This window comes from Thalassophryne amazonica, chromosome 23, assembly GCF_902500255.1.
Source record: "Thalassophryne amazonica chromosome 23, fThaAma1.1, whole genome shotgun sequence".
In the NCBI taxonomy this organism is placed as follows: domain Eukaryota; kingdom Metazoa; phylum Chordata; class Actinopteri; order Batrachoidiformes; family Batrachoididae; genus Thalassophryne; species Thalassophryne amazonica.
The window spans coordinates 15,647,049-15,667,974 of record NC_047125.1 but is presented as its reverse complement, the minus strand read 5'-3'; the positions used below and the strand labels follow the sequence as shown (position 1 = coordinate 15,667,974).

Below are 20,926 nucleotides of genomic sequence, written 5' to 3'. Positions count from 1 at the left end.
TGAACATTTCAAAATTTTCTTTGCGAACTTGCACGAAGCTGCGCACAGTGTACAACGGTTTACAATGAGCGGCTTTGCTTGAGCTGCTGCCCCCACGACCCAACCTCGGTTGAAGCGGAAGAAAATTGATGGATGGATGTTATCTATTTGCTTTCAGTTGTTTTTATCTCTAGAGTCTCTTAAACAGCACTGAAATGAGAATCTCAACCTCAGTGTTATTGTACTTTTGTGCAATGACAATTAAAGACAACCCATTCTATTCTACTCTATTCTGTTCTATTCTATTCTACTATTCTAAGTTGTGCCAGTGTTCCTTGTTTTGCCTCCTTTTGAATGTAGTTTGTTATGTGCACAGTATTTTTTTCAAGGGCTTGTAAGATAAGACCCATGTGTGACATCAGTTGACAAAAATTAAAAAATACTTAACTGGCCATAATTCTTCAGACATTATATCATGATTACACAACATTTTTCTGAATGTGGGGTCCATTTTTAGCCACTCCTTTGATGGCTGCCCTGTATGATCACCATCATTCCATGAGACAACAGGACGATTAAATACTTGATTAACAATTTTAAAATATGAATAGGGTTGAAAAAGACTTATCATGTATTAAATATAGCTTTGCTGTATTTGTGTCCTCCACAACATTTTGTGGTGAAAACTGTGAGGCCCCAGATGATTTGGCGCCCCTAATCTTCAACCCAGACAAACCGGTGTATTAATCCGCCCCTGGTGGGATGATTCCTGTTATGACTCTGCTTTGTATCTGTAACCTACTGAAAATAAATCCAATCCCCAAAAGGATAATCGTTGACGTAGCTCTACTTTTGGACACTTGGCTCTTTTTATAGCCTGTCTCCGTTCTTTGTGCCAGACCCTGTAAATCTTCCATTGTGGTGCCACGCTGAGTTACTAGGAGACATCTTTAGTACCTGTGAAGCCTCCACCTGTTATCCTCATTGCTTTTGATTCTCTCCACTTACAGGTGTGGTTCTACAACCAGGCCTGGCATGGCATGGTGTCCTTCCTTAATGTAGCCAATAACGCCATCCTGCGGGGAAAGCTGCCAGCAGGGGAGGATCCTCGCCGTTACGGCATCTCCGCCTCCAATCATCCTCTCAACCTCACCAAGGAGCAGCTTGCCTTGGTGGCCATGTGAGTTTCCGTGGGCTCAAGAATGATTGGACAAAGGTCAGATCTGTGTGGGTGCAGGTAGAAAATTCAACTCTTTGGATTGACACAGGAAAAGATTGAGTAGGAAGATGGGAAATGTGAAAGGTAGTGTTATTTTTCAGTATTCCATAGGTAGTTAGGATACCCGATACTAAATAAAAGTACAAGTGTACGTTTTTCCAGTTACATATATACATCAACACTGAACACTAAAGTCATGTTTCCAGCTGTGGGCAACTTCAACGTGTCAAAATTGACAGTTTACAGTGTTTACAGCACATGCTTCAGTGAGTTCACAAAACTGCATCTGTGAAACGTTGTGGTTGAGAAGCCATGCCTGCAGTGTCCGCAAAATTCCCCCTCGTTGGGGCTGCTACTTTTCATTTTCCTTCAAGTAGAAAGACAAGATTTTTTGATTTTTCTGACAACGCTTCACGAGATGCAGAAGAGAGTGATTGATGGAGACGGGGGAAATCGAGGAGATAAGGCAGAAGGAAATGGACAGAGGAATGGAGCGGAAGAAAAGAAACAGGAGACAAAGGCATAACCGATGAGGAGGAGATGATACAAAGAGGTGTAAGACAGTTAGATAGATAAGGGCGGTGTCTGAGTATGCACGTATACAGAAACCCATGGGAGCCAAGTACAAGGATACACTTTTTTTTCCCCATCCCGGGACTAACAAGAGAGCAGCTCCCCACGAGAGCTAGAGATTAATGACGTGCTGAATCACAACAAACTGGCACATTTTCTGGAGCTGTAACTTCACCATGTACTGTTATGCTTTGTGGCCAGTGATTTGTTGCCTACTGGATTCTAATGCATTGCTCGTGACTGAGCTACTCTCAAAAATCTAATCTTTCAAGTGAACAAGAAGATAGATCTCTGTCTTCTTTGTCAAAAATTCATCCGTCTGGCTAATTTATGCTGGAATTTAACTGATACACTAAATTAAATTAACCATTAAAGTCTGTTTTAACACTGGGGGACTGCTGGTGTAATTTAGGTAGCTCTTGGGCCGTTATGAAGGGCCCATTGACCCTCCAGCTTAGATAAATAAAATTGAAAATTCAAATTGTATCAGGTGGTCTCGGCTTTTTTATGGAAATAAGAGAGAACAATGAAGTGAATAAACTGCTTCAAGGAACAGCAAACTGCAATGAGCACTGAAGGTAATGAAGTGCTCTGAGGGGAAGAGTCACATTGTATGATGAACAGAACAACCTGCTCCAAGAATGTGGCATTGGACGATGAATGGAAAAGACCTACACTGAGGTGAAAGCTAGTTGCATTTTATGAACAATGGAATGGCCTACATTTGAGACCAAGAGAGTTGTATGTTATGTTGAATAGACAGAGGCATGAAGTTGGACTGTATAATAACAAAAATGAAATCCCCTAAGGTAAATTGCATTATACAATGAATGGTATGACCTATACCAAGAAAAGAAGAACCTAGATTTTTCCATGAATATATGAACTAATCCAACATGGTTGGAAGCTTAATTGTATAATGAACTTCTGAACTTCCCAAGGCAGAGAAGAAGCTGAATTTTATCATGAACATATGAACTAACCCAACACAGTGCGAGGATTTATTGCATAACAAAGTTCTGAGCTACCTGAGGAAGACAAGAAGCTGAATTTTTCCATGAACATATGAACTAACCCAATAAAGGTGAGAGGCTGCATTCTGTAGGTATTAACTGGCTTAAGAATACTAGAACTGAACTACATCTAAAAATGGGCAGCTGCCTTGAACAATGAAGGTATGAACTAGCCTAAGGCAAGAAGCTGAATTTTACCATAAATGTAGGAACTAACCCAAGAGCGTGAGAAACTAGTGTGGCAACTCGCCTTCTAATCTCCATGGATGGGAGTCCATTAGCCAACAATACTAGGGGGGCAACGACCACTACCTTTGCACCCCCCCCCCCCCCCCAGGACGAAACCAAACCAACTTGTTTAGGTTCCTTAGATGACCCCAAAACACAATCAGGATGTTCCCAAAAATAAAAACTGGCCTCAAGCCAGTCATCCAAGATGGCCACCAAAATAGGGTTTTTCACTATGTATAAACAGCTTAAATATCACAGCACAGGCCACAGCAAACTCATTTGTGCCTAAACTAAATTCATTCATGGGTTTAAGATTCAAAATGGCATCCAAAATGGCCGCCAATAGACCCTTATAATTGAATCTCTGTGATATTTAAGTTGTTTATATGTTGTTTAAATGTGTCAGTGGAAAACCCTATTTTGGTCATCTAAGGAATCTTAAAAAGTTGGTTTGGTTTATTCCTGGGAGGGGTGCAAAGGTAGTGTTCATTGCTCCATTAGTATTGTTGGCTAATGGACTCCCATCCTTGGAGATTAGAAGACAAGTTGCCACACTCCCCAAGTATGTACAATGAAGGTTCAGTTGTACCATGAATGGTATGAATTACCCAAGAAGGCAGGAAGCTGCATTGTGCAAGGAATGGTTTGAACTACTCAGAAAAGTTAGGAGGTTGCAATGGACCATACCCTGAATGGTTCACCCTGAGGAGACAGGAAGATGAGTTGAACGGTGGATATAATAAATTAATCTGAAGAGGTGAGAAATTGTATTGTATGATGAATGGAATGCTTGATGTTGCATTGCATGTTGAACAGAATAAACTGCTCTAAAGGAGCAGGAAGTTGCATCATATAATGAATGGGAAGTTGCTTTTCATGACAAATGGAATGAAGATCAGTCCTTTTAAACAATGAAGGGAATAAGCTACTTCACTACATGGGAATTCACAGTGAGAGAAATGGACTACCTCAAGGAAGTGGGAAGTTGCATTGTACAATAAATAGTATAAACTACTCAAAGAAGGCTGTAAGTTGTACACTAAAATGTAAAGTCTGAAGTACCTTGAGGAGTCGAAAGTCTCAATGAATGATGAAGTAGCGGGAAGTCAGAGTAAATAGAATGAATCAGTCGCCAACAGAATGAGCTGAAATGTTTTGTTCATTCAGAAAGTAGCAATGCACCAACTGTCCTGCAAACCAGCAGCGAAGTATAGACATAACTGTCAAAGTAGACTGTCGAAGCACAACAAGTCTTTTCAGTGACTGGCAATGTACAAAGAACAACTTTTACCCTCTATACTACTACTGAGTATTGTACTTCACTCTGTACAAGCTTTAGACTGGAGATGAGTTAGAATATATCAACACTTCCACATATTTGGCACCGTCTCCAGAACCTGCTCGCATGGCACAGGCAGTTCATTGGCTGCTACCAATCACAGCACAGCAGCAGTTTTATTTCATGCTCATTTGCTGTACCAGCAGAACCCTCAGTTAGGTATTTATGTAGTGATCAGGTGCTGACGGAGACCGTGAGTTACAGAGCGAGACTGTGCTCGGGATCACAGATAATTACGAGAGCTTGCCGACCGTAGATTCAGGATGAGCCTCTTGTCCTCTGTAGCTGGCTGTGCAGACTGTGACGACAAGAATTTATGAACTGCAATTTCCAGGTTAGCACGAACACTCTTTCACTGTTAAATAAGTGAGCTGGTGGGAGACGTGAATGGGGGAAAGCAGCTGAGACAAACTCGGCTAATGATTGTAAATACTGTGGAAATGGGGAAATAACAGAGTTGTAATTTGTGGAGGAATAACAACATATGGTGGGAAGGCTGATCATGCATCACAGCCCAAAATGGTAGAATATTAAAAGAACATATATAAGTCACACTGGAGTACAAGTTGCTGCTTTTTTTTTTTTTTTTTTTGTATCAGGAACACACTGTGCAACACAACATTTCCTGGGTGTGAGTTTAACAAAAGACCGGAAGTCAATATAGCACATGTGCACACAACAATCTGTGCTGTTACTTAACATAAGGGCTTTTAAATTCCAAAAATAAGGAAAATGTAAAAATAAACATTTGGGGAACAATATATATTGGATGTTATTTGATGCAGTTTGGATAAAAGAAATTATCAGAAGAACACAGATAACCTGCCAACAGCAATATGGAGACCTGAACAGTGGATTTATTCAGGAAACCCTCAGTTGGTGCGAATCAAAGGACTGTTAAATTATATATATATATATATATATATATATATATATATATGCAAAATGGACAAATAAATGTGTGATGGACAATATTTTGGATGTCATTTGACACAGGTGGGACAAAATAAATTGTCAGATAGAAACAGATTGTTGGCCCACTGCATAGCAAACATTAGAATCGAAATGTGAGACTATTTGATTTTTTTTTTAATTAGATCTTTGATTTTGGATTTTTGTGCGTTGTTGTCATGTACTTTTACAACTGGCATTTATTTATTTTTTATTATTGGTGTTTATTTTATGAAGTACTTTGATTCCTGGAAAAAAACAATACATATAGGATATTATGATTAACATTAATTAACTCATGAATTTTCAGTATATAAGTTGCACTGGAGTATAAGTAGCAGGAGTTCTAAAACATTTGAGCATTTTAAATGTGACTATTTTCAAAATTGATTCCTTAACCCCTTAACGCCTATTGTCGCATATATGCTACAATATTTGACTCAAATATGCAACATACCAAATTGACCAGTATGCCTGTTGTCGCAAAAATGCAACATACCATTATTATTACTATAACATTATAACATAAATTATTACCAAAACACCAAAATTACTATTTATTTTTTGTACAAAAGTGAAATTAATAATCTCAACATTATTTACATCTACTTAAAGGCAAAAACACACACAAAACATTTTTTTATATACAGCTATATAAATTCAGGCGTTAAGGGGTTAATTTAGTGTTTGTCTACAATGAGCGATACTTATTGTTTCCTGAAATGAATCCCCTGAGCTACACTGTTGAATCAACCACCGTTAATTCATTTATTTATTTACTTCAATTTCATTTATTTGGTGTATCTCTGCAATCTTATTTTATCAGAACTCTGTGTGCTGCATTTTTGGAGTCATTTAATTGTTGCTCTTTATGCAGATGAATAAAGTTTTCTCTGCTTGAGCCGCTGTTTGTAATCGGCTAATTGATTTTGTTGCTGACTTATGGGCCACACAAGTATCCTCTCTTTCAACAAAATCGTACTAATTGACTTGTATCAAAATGGAACGTGCTGGTCTGATGCTACGTAATGCAGCATAATGCTAATAACGACCTGAAGAGATGATAATTATCTCATGCTTTCAGCTCTCCTACGCTTTATCATTTAAGGCTGCGCCCCACAGCCCTTGTCGTAAAACCCGAAAGGCAAGCGATACACGCTGTAAAGCTCGACTCCCTTTGCTCATCTTTCTTGCTGTTTCATTATTAGTTCATTAGCAGATTGCTTGTCCTCTTCTTCACAGCAATTAGTGGGCGCCGAGCTTTCAGGGTAAGATCATTCACAGCTTTGTCCCCGACATTAACTCTCCGCCCAACTAGAGCACGCAGCCCTCAGAACCTGTTGAACTGTGGCCTGGCACCCACTGCGGTAAATCAATTCCTGTGTTTGTGTTCTAATTGAGCCTGGTTGGCGATGATGAATTCACCCATGTATCCATACAAGCCAAGTTATTTAATATGGTAATTGCACAGCAGGAAATCTTTCAAAAGATTGTTATTGTAGGTTTGGGTGGGGGGGTTGATACGTGAGGTTAAAAGAAAATGCCATAGCTTTAGCTAAAGTCAAATGAACAGGTTAAATAAAGGACATTTTTAATCGTGGAATGTCTTAAATGAAGGTACAAAGAATGGAGATTCCCTTCCTGGAAGAGAGAGAAACTATTTCTTTTTAAGAAAACATTTATGTAGGAGATGTCTGGTGGATATTTTAGGTTTTGCCCTTGTTGTACTACTTTTGGAGGTCTTGCTACTTATGCTCCAGTACACCAAAAAATTGTGTGCAAAATAATAATAATAATAATAATAATTATATATATATATATATATATATATATATATATATATATATATATATATATAGCTGGGATACCCGGCGCTGCCTGGGTTGTGTGTCATTAAAATTCTGACCACTTTGCTCAGGCTTTCTTGATGACATCCTCAGGATTGAGGGGTTGCCCAGTAATTTCATAAAAGATGGCCCTGGTTGCCCAGTAATTCCATGATTAAAGGTCTATACATCTATAGACCTGGGCAACCAGGGCAGCTTGTTTGTTTGTTTGTTTATTCATTTCGAGCAGGTTAATACAAAAGAAATACCCGGTTTCCCAGTAATTCCATAAAAGATAAATAGATAAAGAGAATAGATTCAAGCATTAATTTTTTAGTTACATTCAACTTTTAAAAAATGGTACCAGTTTGTTCCCCATGTCATGAGGATTCATAATATATACAGTTTTTCGGGCTACATATTATAGTTTGGGAATTTATCCCGGACAGACAGACAGACAGACAGAATTAGCCCTTTATGTATATACAGTGGTGGGCACAGATAACCAAAAAATTAACTTCGATAACAAATAATAAGATAACTGAAAAGTTATCTTTGATAAAGATAAACCGATAAACCACCCAAAAATGTATCGGAAGTTACAGATAATTGATAACCGATAAATTCCAGTGTTGTCTATGGGACATTTACAGTTACTAAAGAGCTGAAATTGATTTTTAACACGATCGCTTTTGAAAGCTCAAAAGCGGTAAAAGACCTAAAGAATAAGCAAGATTGTTTGACCATACTGCCCCCTGCAGGAAGCAGCACAGACAAATCCTGAGAGCACTCACGAAATCAACTCTTTACTAATCATAATCATTTTTCTTTCAACATTCTGCTCCTGCTGGAAGCTCTTGTTTACAACAACACTCCCACCACAGAGGCACACAGAGAGCAGCCAGAAGGCCAGCTCCCTATCAATTTCAACACTCCGGTCAGGCGGAGGTCTTGAAAAATAAAGTCATACTAACTTATGGTTTTTTGAAAATACTGATAGAATAACTCCATTAATGTCAATTCTGTCATTTGTACAAAGTTAAAATATAACATATATCTTTTAATGTTGAATAAGGCACTAATTCTGAGGTTTTGTAACAAACACAGACCGCAAAGCATTCTGGGTAAAAGTGCTAAACAGTGATTGGTTCAGTAACCCATTATGTAAACCAACACGTTAATGTGACGTCATGTGTTGGTTTAAAGATAAATGTGCTTTTGTCAAATATTCCATTTTTATTTGTAAAAACAGGCATTTTTACGGAGCACTGGAAGTGTCATCGCAATTGCATGTTTTAAAACTTTTATGATGTTGTAAAACGTGCACTCAATATTAGTAAGTAAGTAAGTAAATTTATTTATATAGTGCCTTTCACACAGACATAAGGCCATGTACACACGTTGTCGGGTATTTGTAAAACCGAATATCTTACCCTTTCAGTTTGGGGAAAAAACTTCATCCACACTATCAATCAATCAATTTTTTTATATAGCGCCAAATCACAACAAACAGTTGCCCCAAGGCGCTTTATATTGTAAGGCAAGGCCATACAATAATTATGTAAAACCCCAACGGTCAAATGACCCCCTGTGAGCAAGCACTTAGCTACAGTGGGAAGGAAAAACTCCCTTTTAACAGGAAGAAACCTCCAGCAGAACCAGGCTCAGGGAGGGGCAGTCCTCTGCTGGGACTGGTTGGGGCTGAGGGAGAGAACCAGGAAAAAGACATGCTGTGGAGGGGAGCAGAGATCGATCACTAATGATTAAATGCAGAATGGTGCATACAGAGCAAAAAGAGAAAGAAACAGTGCATCATGGGAACCCCCCAGCAGTCTACGTCTATAGCAGCATAACTAAGGGATGGTTCAGGGTCACCTGATCCAGCCCTAACTATAAGCTTTAGCAAAAAGGAAAGTTTTAAGCCTAATCTTAAAAGTAGAGAGGGTGTCTGTCTCCCTGATCTGAATTGGGAGCTGGTTCCACAGGAGAGGAGCCTGAAAGCTGAAGGCTCTGCCTCCCATTCTACTCTTACAAACCCTAGGAACTACAAGTAAGCCTGCATTCTGAGAGTGAAGCGCCCTATTGGGGTGATATGGTACTACGAGGTCCCTAAGATAAGATGGGACCTGATTATTCAAAACCTTATAAGTAAGAAGAAGAATTTTAAATTCTATTCTAGAATTAACAGGAAGCCAATGAAGAGAGGCCAATATGGGTGAGATATGCTCTCTCCTTCTAGTCCCCGTCAGTACTCTAGCTGCAGCATTTTGAATTAACTGAAGGCTTTTTAGGGAACTTTTAGGACATCCTGATAATAATGAATTACAATAGTCCAGCCTAGAGGAAATAAATGCATGAATTAGTTTTTCAGCAACACTCTGAGACAAGACCTTTCTGATTTTAGAGATATTGCGTAAATGCAAAAAAGCAGTCCTACATATTTGTTTAATATGCGCTTTGAATGACATATCCTGATCAAAAATGACTCCAAGATTTCTCACAGTATTACTAGAGGTCAGGGTAATGCCATCCAGAGTAAGGATCTGGTTAGACACCATGTTTCTAAGATTTGTGGGGCCAAGTACAATAACTTCAGTTTTATCTGAGTTTAAAAGCAGGAAATTAGAGGTCATCCATGTCTTTATGTCTGTAAGACAATCCTGCAGTTTAGCTAATTTGTGTGTGTCCTCTGGCTTCATGGATAGATAAAGCTGGGTATCATCTGCGTAACAATGAAAATTTAAGCAATACCGTCTAATAATACTGCCTAAGGGAAGCATGTATAAAGTGAATAAAATTGGTCCTAGCACAGAACCTTGTGGAACTCCATAATTAACTTTAGTCTGTGAAGAAGATTCCCCATTTACATGAACAAATTGTAATCTATTAGACAAATATGATTCAAACCACCGCAGCGCAGTGCCTTCAATGCCTATGGCATGCTCTAATCTCTGTAATAAAATTTTATGGTCAACAGTATCAAAAGCAGCACTGAGGTCTAACAGAACAAGCACAGAGATGAGTCCACTGTCACACTACGTCGTTTAAAAAAAATCCATCCACATTGAACCGTATAAATGTGTTGTAATTAGTCTGCCAAACCTTTGGGTGGTGGTACTGATTAAAATTCTATCCAATCAGGAGCCTTATTCTCTTGTCGTCACTTCCACAAAAACTAAAAACATGGCGGCAACCTCGTTCGTGTGGACCGATAAGGAGTCGGAATTACTTCTAACCGTAGTTTTAGAATACAAAGTTAACAAATATATGCACACAAAAAGTGCCTGGACAATGGACAATACCAACACATTGAGAGCAGCCATGTACCCAGACGTTTAATACTGCCATGAACACTCCTGGCCAGTAGATGGCAGTAGCGGCCTTGAAAAAATGTCAAACAAAATTCCAGATAATCCGTGTCTGCTACATTTAAGATGCGTGGAATTTAACAAATGCAAATACACTAATGTCTATAAACCCAGAGAATATATTCACGAGAGTTTTAGGCACTAGAGTTTAATGCTGTTATCTGTAGACCCTGAACAGAGTGTCTGAAATGCATTTGTCCTGTCGTGAACGTCTGAGATTACCTTATGCTACCCATAATGCATTGCTGCCTGGCACAGCATGTGCTCACAAAACCTAAAAATTAGCACATTACTTTAAAACGAAAACATATATCTGATATTTTCACTGTATAAACTTCAGACATGACAATAATTTTAAATAACTTGTCTAAAATGAGTGGTTAAAATTTGAACCATAAGTTAAACATGTATGCCTCTGGATGACTTGGTGACATTGCGATTATATTGGTATGGTGTTAAAGGAAATGGCTTTTTTTTTTGGTCACTGGTTCTCCTTTGCTTACAGACGATAGAGTGGTTTCTGTTTGCAGAGGGTAGAACAACATGCCTATTAGGAAACTTTTAACAGGTAGGTTTTAACAGTTTTAAAAATGTTTTTTACTGTTCAACTTAGTTTAGTACGTTATCGGTCTAAAAGTTATCGGACGGTAATTAATCGGAAGATAATTACTCCGATGATGGTTTTTAAATGTATCTAAAAAGATAATCTGATAATGAAAACATTATGTTGGATAATTATCTGTTATCAGATTATCGGAAGTGTGCCCACCACTGTGTATATAGATATATACACATAGATAATATTCCAAGAAACTGACACATTTAACAAAATAAGCTCTAACATTAAAAGTATATCACAGCAATATGCAAAAAAAAAAAAAGTGAATTAAAAAGGTGGTGTTCATCTGCACCAAACAACATGTTCATCACATATTTATTCTTCCAGTTTGTGTATTTTTGTGTATTTTTACAATTTTGAAGTTTGGAATTCCTTTTGGTACACACCACAAGCTGAAGGCTTCTTGGAAAACTCCACTGTTCAGATCTCTTTCTGCTTTGATCTGACGTTTTCTGTTCTACACATTGCATCAGATAGCATCCATTATTATACTGTCCAATATATTGTTGCACATTTATTTACCCATCTTATATATTTTTGGAATTTAAAACTTGGAAGTTAAGTAACAGCACATGCTATGGTGTGCACATGTGCAACACTGTGTTCTGTTGTTAAACTCATCCTCAAGGAAATAATGTGTTAAAAAAAGTGAGTTCCACATATAGAGAAAAGGTGCATCTAACACTCTGGTGCAACTTATAGTCTGGAAAATATAGTAATTATTTGCTTTGAACATGTGCAAAAAGCAATATATTGGACAGCAACACTTCCATATTATATGGAAGTGTTGCTGTCCAATATATTTTTTGTGTGTATATATATATATATATATATATATATATATATATATATATATATATATATTGTTTATTGTTGCACATTTATTTTCCCATCTTATTTATTTTTGGAATTTAAAACTTGGAAGTTAAGTAACAGCACATGCTATGGTGTGCACATGTGCAACACTTAGCTCTGCTGTTAAACTCATCCTCAAGGAAATACTGTGTTAAAAAAGTGAGTTCCACATATAGAGAAAATATTGATATGTAAATTGAATACAGCTCTGCAATAGACTGGCATCCTGTCCATGTCCTGCCTCTCACCCTGTTGCTGCTGGGATTGCGTCCAGCCCCCTTTGACCCTTGTTTGGAGGAAGCAGGCACAGAATATGAATGAATGAATGAAATGGAATCCATAAATACCTGACCTTTTTATTTCTCGCTTGAGCTCTTTACTTTGTGTCATTTAAAAGTCATTGGGCCTCATGTATCAATGTTGCGCACTTGTGGCATAAATTTACGGTGTAAACTTGAAATACACCAAAGTCGCCGTGACATGTATCAAGCAGTGCGCACATGCTCATTTCTGGTGTACGCCTGACGTGATCTTGATAAATGCGGCGGGTGGAAACGATCGTAATTATAATAAACACGCCCATAAATATTCAGACTCCGCTTCAGACACACCCTCATTTTACGACATGGAAGCCAGGAAGACGGCAATGAAAAAGAACTTCACCAATCATGACGCGTGCCAATAGAGCGTCAAAAGCCGCCGTCGTATCAATTGTTTTGTAATATAATCAAAGTGTTACAGTGGTCCCTCATTAATCGCTGGAGTTACGTTCTAAAAAATAGCCCGAAATACGTGAAACCGCGACGTTAGGCAGTGTTATTTTTTAAAATTATTATAGACGTTTCAAAGCTGTAAAACCCCTCACTACACAGTTCATACACTTTCTCAATCAGGCATGAACATTTTCTTACTTTTCTCTCGTGTGTAAACACTCTCAAAGTTCAAACCTTAGTAGGAAAATAATACCAAACTGTTTTCAGGCACAAACATTTGTTTGAGAAATAAAAATAGAATGTTTTCCTATAAATAATTATGATGGCATTTAGAACTAACAAATTAATTTTAACGATCAACGAACGAGGTCGGACACATAAGAAATTATTAATAGTGACAGACCAGTATGTCACAGATCGGGCCTCTGCGTCCTGACGCCGTGCCTTTTTCCACTCACACCTGGCTGCAGGTGTTTGTTTCCGTGTGACAAACACAGTTATGAGTAGTTGTTGGCGCTCTTTTCTCTTCTGGACAACAAGAACACTGTAAAAAAAAAAGGCATGCAAAATTGGACTAAATACTCCGCGAGACTCCGAGGCCACGACAGGTGAACGGCGTTATAGCGAGGGACCACTGTATTCTCTTTTCACGGCAATAATCCTTGACATGTGGATATTTGCTCACTCAATTAATAAGACATGCCTAATCTGTCAGATTTCTTTATTTTTTAAATGTATTTCTGTATTTATTTTATTGTGACAACCGAATGGAGACGACAAAACCTGGTTGCAGCACGGGCGAATTAAGGGAATGACGAAACTACAGTTATTATTATCAATTTCATTGTCTAAAACGATCACACCACATGAAGTTACGCTCAGCGCTGCTCTGGCTCCAGGCTCGAAGTCTGGAGAAAAAGGCGAGCAGCGCTGTCTTTGCAGTCAGCGCTGTAGCCACGGATCGTGCTCCATAACAATCCCGCAAAGGAGGGATTTGTATTAATTATTATGTAGTATAATCAGGAAAGTGTTATTTATGTAACATATGCATTGATTTGTATAATGGCACTGTTTATCATGTTGATCATCTTCATTTTTATGTGGATTCCAGTGCTGGTTCATTTTGGTGTATAATTTACGCCACCTCTCGACCTGGTGTATATTTTCAGTGCAGCGTACGCCAACGACCACATTGATAAATGCCAAGTAGCGCAGCCATTTTGGCATACACCCCATATACGCTCAAATATCGCCGTACGCAACGTTGATACATGAGGCCCATTATCTGCATATAGTTTGCTCAAAGCACTATGTTTAGCCTGCCATCTCATATCAGTCTTTTTGGCCTCAGTGGGGGCGGTTACTAATATTTTGTATTCTCTCGTCTTATACTTTCTGGCAGGAAAGGTGAAAATGAATGCTCATGCGGCAGTTTAAATTACAGGCCTGTTCTTTGTCAGATGTGCTCGTAACTTAAGCACTGACCCGACAGTAAGGTTGAATGGTGTTACCAAACATTTTAATTGAGATTTCCATATTGGTTTCCATATTTGTTTTGACAGTCAAGTCAATACGGCGTTGCACTTTGCCGCATCCATAACACCACTGAACTGCACCGAGTCCTGTAGACAACTGGTCCATTCCCACATCTCTAACACAACCATCTATCTGTCACAGCCAGGTGAAACGTAGACGTCCCCTTGGCTTTCTCCAGCCACTGGGGTCCTCAACACTCATGCACCTGAGTGCTCTAGAGACATCCTGCACAGAAAAACCCACCACATGGTCAAAATGTCACAGGTGACGGTCCCTCACATAACAAGTGACACCCCTCAAGTTAGTCTCTCTCAGTAACTACTCATTTTATACAAAGTCATTCAAGTGGTACCCAAAGATCCTCCAAAGACAATGAGTACCAAAGACATCCAGTCATCACAGTTCACTGGTTGGAGTCCAAGTCTCACAACCATACAGCAAGACAGGCAGCACCAGGACCCTAAAGACTTGGACCTTTGTCTGCCTGCAGAGATACTGGTATCCCCAAACACCTCTGTCCAGTGACCTCATGACTCCATAAGCTCTTCCAAGGCATCGCTCAATCTCAAAGTCCAAGGACCCAAAGACATGCATGTCACTGCCAACATAAATGAATGTCTCTTCAAGTTCAACTCCTTCACCACATACATATACACTTCTGATAGCTGAGTCCAGGAAGTCATTCAAAGCCTGAAATCTTGATCGAGGACAATCTCAAACCCAGACACTCTGATTCCTCATTCAGCTTCTCAAGTGCTGCAATCAGAGCATCCATTGACTCTGCAAAGATCACAGCATCATATGCAAAGTTAAAGTCAGTAAACTTCCTTTCCAACAAAAGCACCCAAGTCACTGGTTTCCACAACCCTACTCAACACCCAATCCACGCAAACACTGACCAGTGTAGGAGCCAGAGCACACCCCGTTGAATGTTAGTTTTCTGCCTTTATGTATGTGTGTATAGGCTGGCTGTAATGTCCAGCAGCTTCTAGGGGATCCCACAAATCCTCAAGGTGTCCCAGAGAACAAGCCGATGAACTGAATCAGTTGCTTTACAAAAATCAACATAGGCTGCAAAGAAGCACTGCTGATACTCCTGCCTGTGTTCTATGAGGTTCTATACAGTAAACAGTTCACTTCTTGAGTGTGACGTTAGACTGGTCCAGTCACTGAGCAGCAAGTAAAACTGAATCCAATTCTGAATGAGCTTTGCAAGGACCTTCCCTGGCACAGAGAGCACTGTGACACCTCTGTAGTTGTTACAATCCATGCAATCGCCTTTTCTTTTCCAGACTGGGACAGCAAGACCTTTCTTCCAAACTTTTGTTTTTATCACGTTATGTCAAAACACATCATGACTAGTACAATTGGCATTGGCGAGCCATTTTTCAGCTGCGTTGCTTGGAAACTTTGCCCAAAAATATTTAAATTATATCCCGCTTTCTCCAGTTTGCACCACCTTCAATGGTGGTCAATGAAATTACAACCCCTGGCAAAAATTATGGAATCACCGGCCTCGGAGGATGTTCTTTCAGTTGTTTAATTTTGTAGAAAAAAAAGCAGATCACAGACATGACACAACACTAAAGTCATTTCAAATGGCAACTTTCTGGCTTTAAGAAACACTATAAGAAATCAAGAAAAATAATTGTGGCAGTCAGTAATGCAGAGAGCAGAGGGAAAAAAAATATGGACTCACTCAATTCTGAGGAATAAATTATGGAATCACCCTGTAAATTTTCATCCCCAAAACTAACACCTGCATCAAATCAGATCTGCTTGTTAGTCTGCATCTAAAAAGGAGTGATCACACCTTGGAGAGCTGTTGCACCAAGTGGACTGACATGAATCATGGCTCCAACACAAGAGATGTCAATTGAAACAAAGGAGAGGATTATAAAATTCTTAAAAGAGGGTAAATCATCACGCAATGTTGCAAAAGATGTTGGTTGTTCACAGTCAGCTTTGTCTAAACTCTGGACCAAATACAAACAACATGGGAAGGTTGTTAAAGGCAAACATACTGTTAGACCAAGGAAGACATCAAAGCGTCAAGACAGAAAACTTAAAGCAATATGTCTCAAAAATCGAAAATGCACAACAAAACAAATGAGGAACGAATGGGAGGAAACTGGAGTCAACGTCTGTGACCGAACTGTAAGAAACCGCCTAAAGGAAATGGGATTTACATACAGAAAAGCTAAACGAAAGCCGTCATTAACATCTAAACAGAAAAAAACAAGGTTACAATGGGCTAAGGAAAAGAAATTGTGGACTGTGGATGACTGGATGAAAGTCATATTCAGTGATGAATCTCGAATCTGCATTGGGCAAGGTGATGATGCTGGAACTTTTGTTTGGTGCCGTTCCAATGAGATTTATAAAGATGACTGCCTGAAGAGAACATGTACATTTCCACAGTCATTGATGATATGGGGCTGCATGTCAGGTAAAGGCACTGAGGAGATGGCTGTCATTACATCATCAATAAATGCACATGTTTACGTTGATATTTTGGACACTTTTCTTATCCCATCAATTGAAAGGATGTTTGGGGATGATGAAATCATTTTTCAAGATGATAATGCATCTTGCCATAGAGCAAAAACTGTGAAAACATTCCTTGCAAAAAGACACATAGGGTCAATGTCATGGCCTGCAAATAGTCCGGATCTTAATCCAATTGAAAATCTTTGGTGAAAGTTGAAGAAAATGGTCCATGACAAGGCTCCAACCTGCAAAGCTGATCTGGCAACAGCAATCAGAGAAAGTTGGAGCCAGACTGATGAAGAGTACTGTTTGTCACTCATTAAGTCCATGCCTCAGAGACTGCAAGCTGTTACAAAAGCCAGAGGTGGTGCAACAAAATACTAGTGATGTGTTGGAGCGTTCTTTTGTTTTTCATGATTCCATAATTATTTCCTCAGAATTGAGTGATTCCATATTTTTTTCCCTCTGCTTGGTCTAAAAAAGTAACCGTTACTGACTGCCACAATTTTTTTTCCTGATTTCTTATAGTGTTTCTTAAAGCCAGAAAGTTGCCATTTGAAATTACTTTAGTTTTGTGTCATGTCTGTGATCTGCTTTTTTTCTACAAAATTAAACAACTGAATGAACATCCTCTGAGGCCGGTGATTCCATAATTTTTGCCAGGGGTTGTATTATTAATATTATTATTTTCTTCAACATTAGCAGCTTCTGTGCCTTCACTGGCGAGGAAAGGCTTCCTGACCTTGACATTGCAGGCAATGCTGTGATCTTTGCTAAATTAATTCATGCCCTGATTGCAGCATTTGAGAAGCTGAGTGAGGAAGAGTCTGTGTTTATGATTATCCTACGTAATAAGGAACATATCCATAAAAGAGCCGTTAACACCCTGCTCGTCTGCAAAGCAGCAATCGCAGGGTATTATTTTCACTGGTGTGTGAATGCGTGTGAGTCTGCTCAAAACAACTCAAAAACAGCCTCATGAATTTCCTTCAAAGTTGGTGGGAATATTACTTAAATAGATATCTAAAAGTGATTGCATTTTGGAGTAATTTGTCATTGGTTGGTATGAATGGCTTCATAATGAATTCAGACAGAAGTCACATGATGAAGTCATACATAGTCAAAAACAGGATTGCAGACATATGTATATTTACTTGTCCATTCATATTGTAGTGTGCATCCAAAGATCTTAAAAAATTTCTTTACATCATCTTTTCCATTATGCAAATTCTTCTAGTGTATAAAGTGCATTGGGACCCATCATTGTCGTGGCCACCAGCTCTATCAAATGAGCTACAGCTGTTCTTATTTCTGTGTCTCCTGAACACATCCCCATTATCACCCCAATGGACTAAAGCCATTCATTATAATCTGTCTTAAAAACACTTTGCATTATTTTTCTGACTTTTGCCCCTAAAATAGAAATTAGGTGTACCTGTACTCCCTGAGATGTATATTTCAGCTCGGTTAATATCAGTCTAGAGCTTCAGTTAATTTCACAGGACACACGAGACCTTTTGAGTAAAGTTTTGTATTCAATAGAGGTACCTCACATTCTCTTTATGTGGACAGTTTTATTCCTTTAGTACCCAGAGTTAATGGCTTTTATTTTTACTACAGTGTGACCATTAACCAAGTAAAAGGACATGAAGTCATCTCCTGCCTTGCACACTGTTTTGCTGACATTACGTAGATCATTTCAGCAGCATATCATATTAAATGATACTGAACATTTTATTGAGCTGGTCTCCAACTCAAACTACCCACGTGGGGCCAATGATCAGGTTTAGTCCCATGGAGCGGACACGTGCCTGAATGTCCTCTTCCAAACAACACAGAAACATTGGGATATTTTTCATGCATTTCCTCATGACTGGAATAAACTGTCACATTATAACCAGTGCTTCTGAATAATGCATTTTCCCCTTCCAGCTGTCTCTGAACAACACTAGTTTGTTCTCCGTGTTATTGACTGTGCACCATCAATAACCACTCCAACCAGTCTGTCCTACGGCAGGCCAATGTGCTTGATCATGTCACACAGCTGTTGTTTCCCCTTTGTGATGACTTCCCTCTTCTTGCATAGACATCTTTTTTATCCTGGTCGAATTCAACAAGCTGTGCGGCGTCGTCCATGTTGATGCTTTCATCACCAGCCAAAGAATAGGTTGGAAACAGCTTGATGACCTCCGATGTTGCACTGTGTGAGCAGGCAAACTCACATTTTGCATTTAAGAACTACGTACATAAAAGCATCAGCTAGTGTGGCAACTCGCCTTCTAATCTCCATGGATGGGAGTCCATTAGCCAACAATACTAGGGGAGCTACGACCAATATCTTTGCCCCCCCAACCCAGGACTAAACAAAACCAACTTTTTTAGGTTCCTTAGATGACCCCAAAACACAATCAGGATGCTCCCAAAAATAAAACTGGCCTCAAGCCAGTTAGCCAAGATGGCGTCCAAGATGGCCACCAAAATGTTTTTTTTCACTAAAACACCTTTAAACAGCATATAAACAACTTAAATATCACAGAGATTCAATGGGAAGACCATTGCAGGTCACGGCAAACTCATTTGTCCCTAAACTAAATTCATTTGTGGGTTTAAGATTCAAAATGTCATCCAAAATGGCCATCAATAGACCCTTATTATTCAAATACATAGTAGGAAGTTGTTTATATGTTGTTTAAAGGTGTTTTAGTGAGAAAAGCCCTATTTTGGTGGCCATCTTGGACGCCATCTTGGATAACTGGCTTGAGGCCAGTTTTTTATTTTTGCGAACATCCTGATTGTGTTTTGGGGTCATCTAAAGAACCTAAAAATGTTGGTTTGGTTTAGTCCTGGGGTGGGGGGGGGGGGGTGCAGAGGTAGTGGTCATAGCTCCCCTAAGTACAAATCTATATTGTTCTTTTCTGTTCTGTTCTAATCCTTCAGAAAAGTCACACTTGCATTATGGAGAAGAAAGATAGGTGCTTAGTTTGCAGAATTGAATTTGAAGATCTTTGTGAAGCACCATAAAGTTGTCAATCAGGTTACGTCACATCTGTGCATCAAGAATGGGCCTGTCCAGTCATCTCCACGCTCACCATCCCATCCTCCAGTTGATCAAGAAACAATCTTCATCACCACCCAGGGATTGCCATGACAGCAGGCTGTATATTATGGCATCTCTCACCATGTGGAGCAGATTTGAGTCATCATTAAAATAAAAAACCCTCAGGCAGACCAATGGTGTCTCTATACACCTCACAAAAGCAGACATATGTGGGCGTTCCCTTGTTCTCGCCCGTTACTGGGATTCTCAGCACTTAGGTACTTGGGCGCTGGACCATGCTCAGGAAAATGTGCCACTTAACCAGAGTACTGTCAGTGATATTCCCTCACAATACAAGTAGTCCACCCCATCTGGGTCTACCGAAGTAGCTAGTAAGTGATGATTTGACACAAATTTATTTAAGTGGTATCCAAGGTCTTTCTGGTGAGACCAAGCACCATTCACTTGTCTTATATCCAGGCCTCGCAACCTTTTTAAGACTGGAAGCACAAATACTCAAAAGACTTGAATCTTCATCACCCTGTGAAGATACTGGCATCACCATGTACCTGTGTCCCACGACCTCAAAACTGGAGAATCACATACCTGAGAAAGTGAAGGTCTTCGCATTAACGGTGATTGTGTCAATACCCGATGTTTAAGTCTGCAGAGCAGAAGGGAAGTAATAAGAAGGTGATCGTTAAACACAACTTAAAGACTTATTGTTGTCTATTTACTCACAGGGCCACGACCTCTACTGACCTGGTGGTGTCCATCTGCGTCATTTCTGCCATGTCCTTCATCCCTGCCAGCTTTGTCCTCTTCCTCATCCAGGAGAGGGTGAGCAAAGCCAAACACCTCCAATTTGTCAGCGGTGTGAACCCAGCCATCTACTGGTTGGTCAACGTTGCGTGGGACATGGTAAGCATTGGCATACAATCCGCATTGGCATACCAATCTGCATTAGCATACCAGTCCGCAGAATCTGACCTCATTCTGCATTAATTTGACACCTAAGAGATAGTCTTGCACTACAATTTATGAAATAGCATTGACACAACTGGCTGCTCCAAGCAAGTGTTATTGGCCGAGGCATAATTATCGACAACGGCTGCCCCTGCTGGTTTTGCTCAACAGACTGAGCAGCAGCTTCCCTGAGGCATAATGGAAGTAAACA

General features: G+C 39.4%; 1 protein-coding gene across 1 annotated transcript in view; it reads left to right on the top strand.

Annotated features, from left to right (window-relative positions):
* Window positions 1-20,926, top strand: part of LOC117505392 (phospholipid-transporting ATPase ABCA1-like) — a 282,727-nt gene that overhangs the window by 172,821 nt on the left and 88,980 nt on the right. The window contains exons 36-37 of the mRNA XM_034165037.1: window positions 990-1,159; window positions 20,493-20,670. Coding sequence (XP_034020928.1) covers window positions 990-1,159; window positions 20,493-20,670 — 348 coding nt within the window. The remainder of the gene's footprint in view (window positions 1-989; window positions 1,160-20,492; window positions 20,671-20,926) is intronic.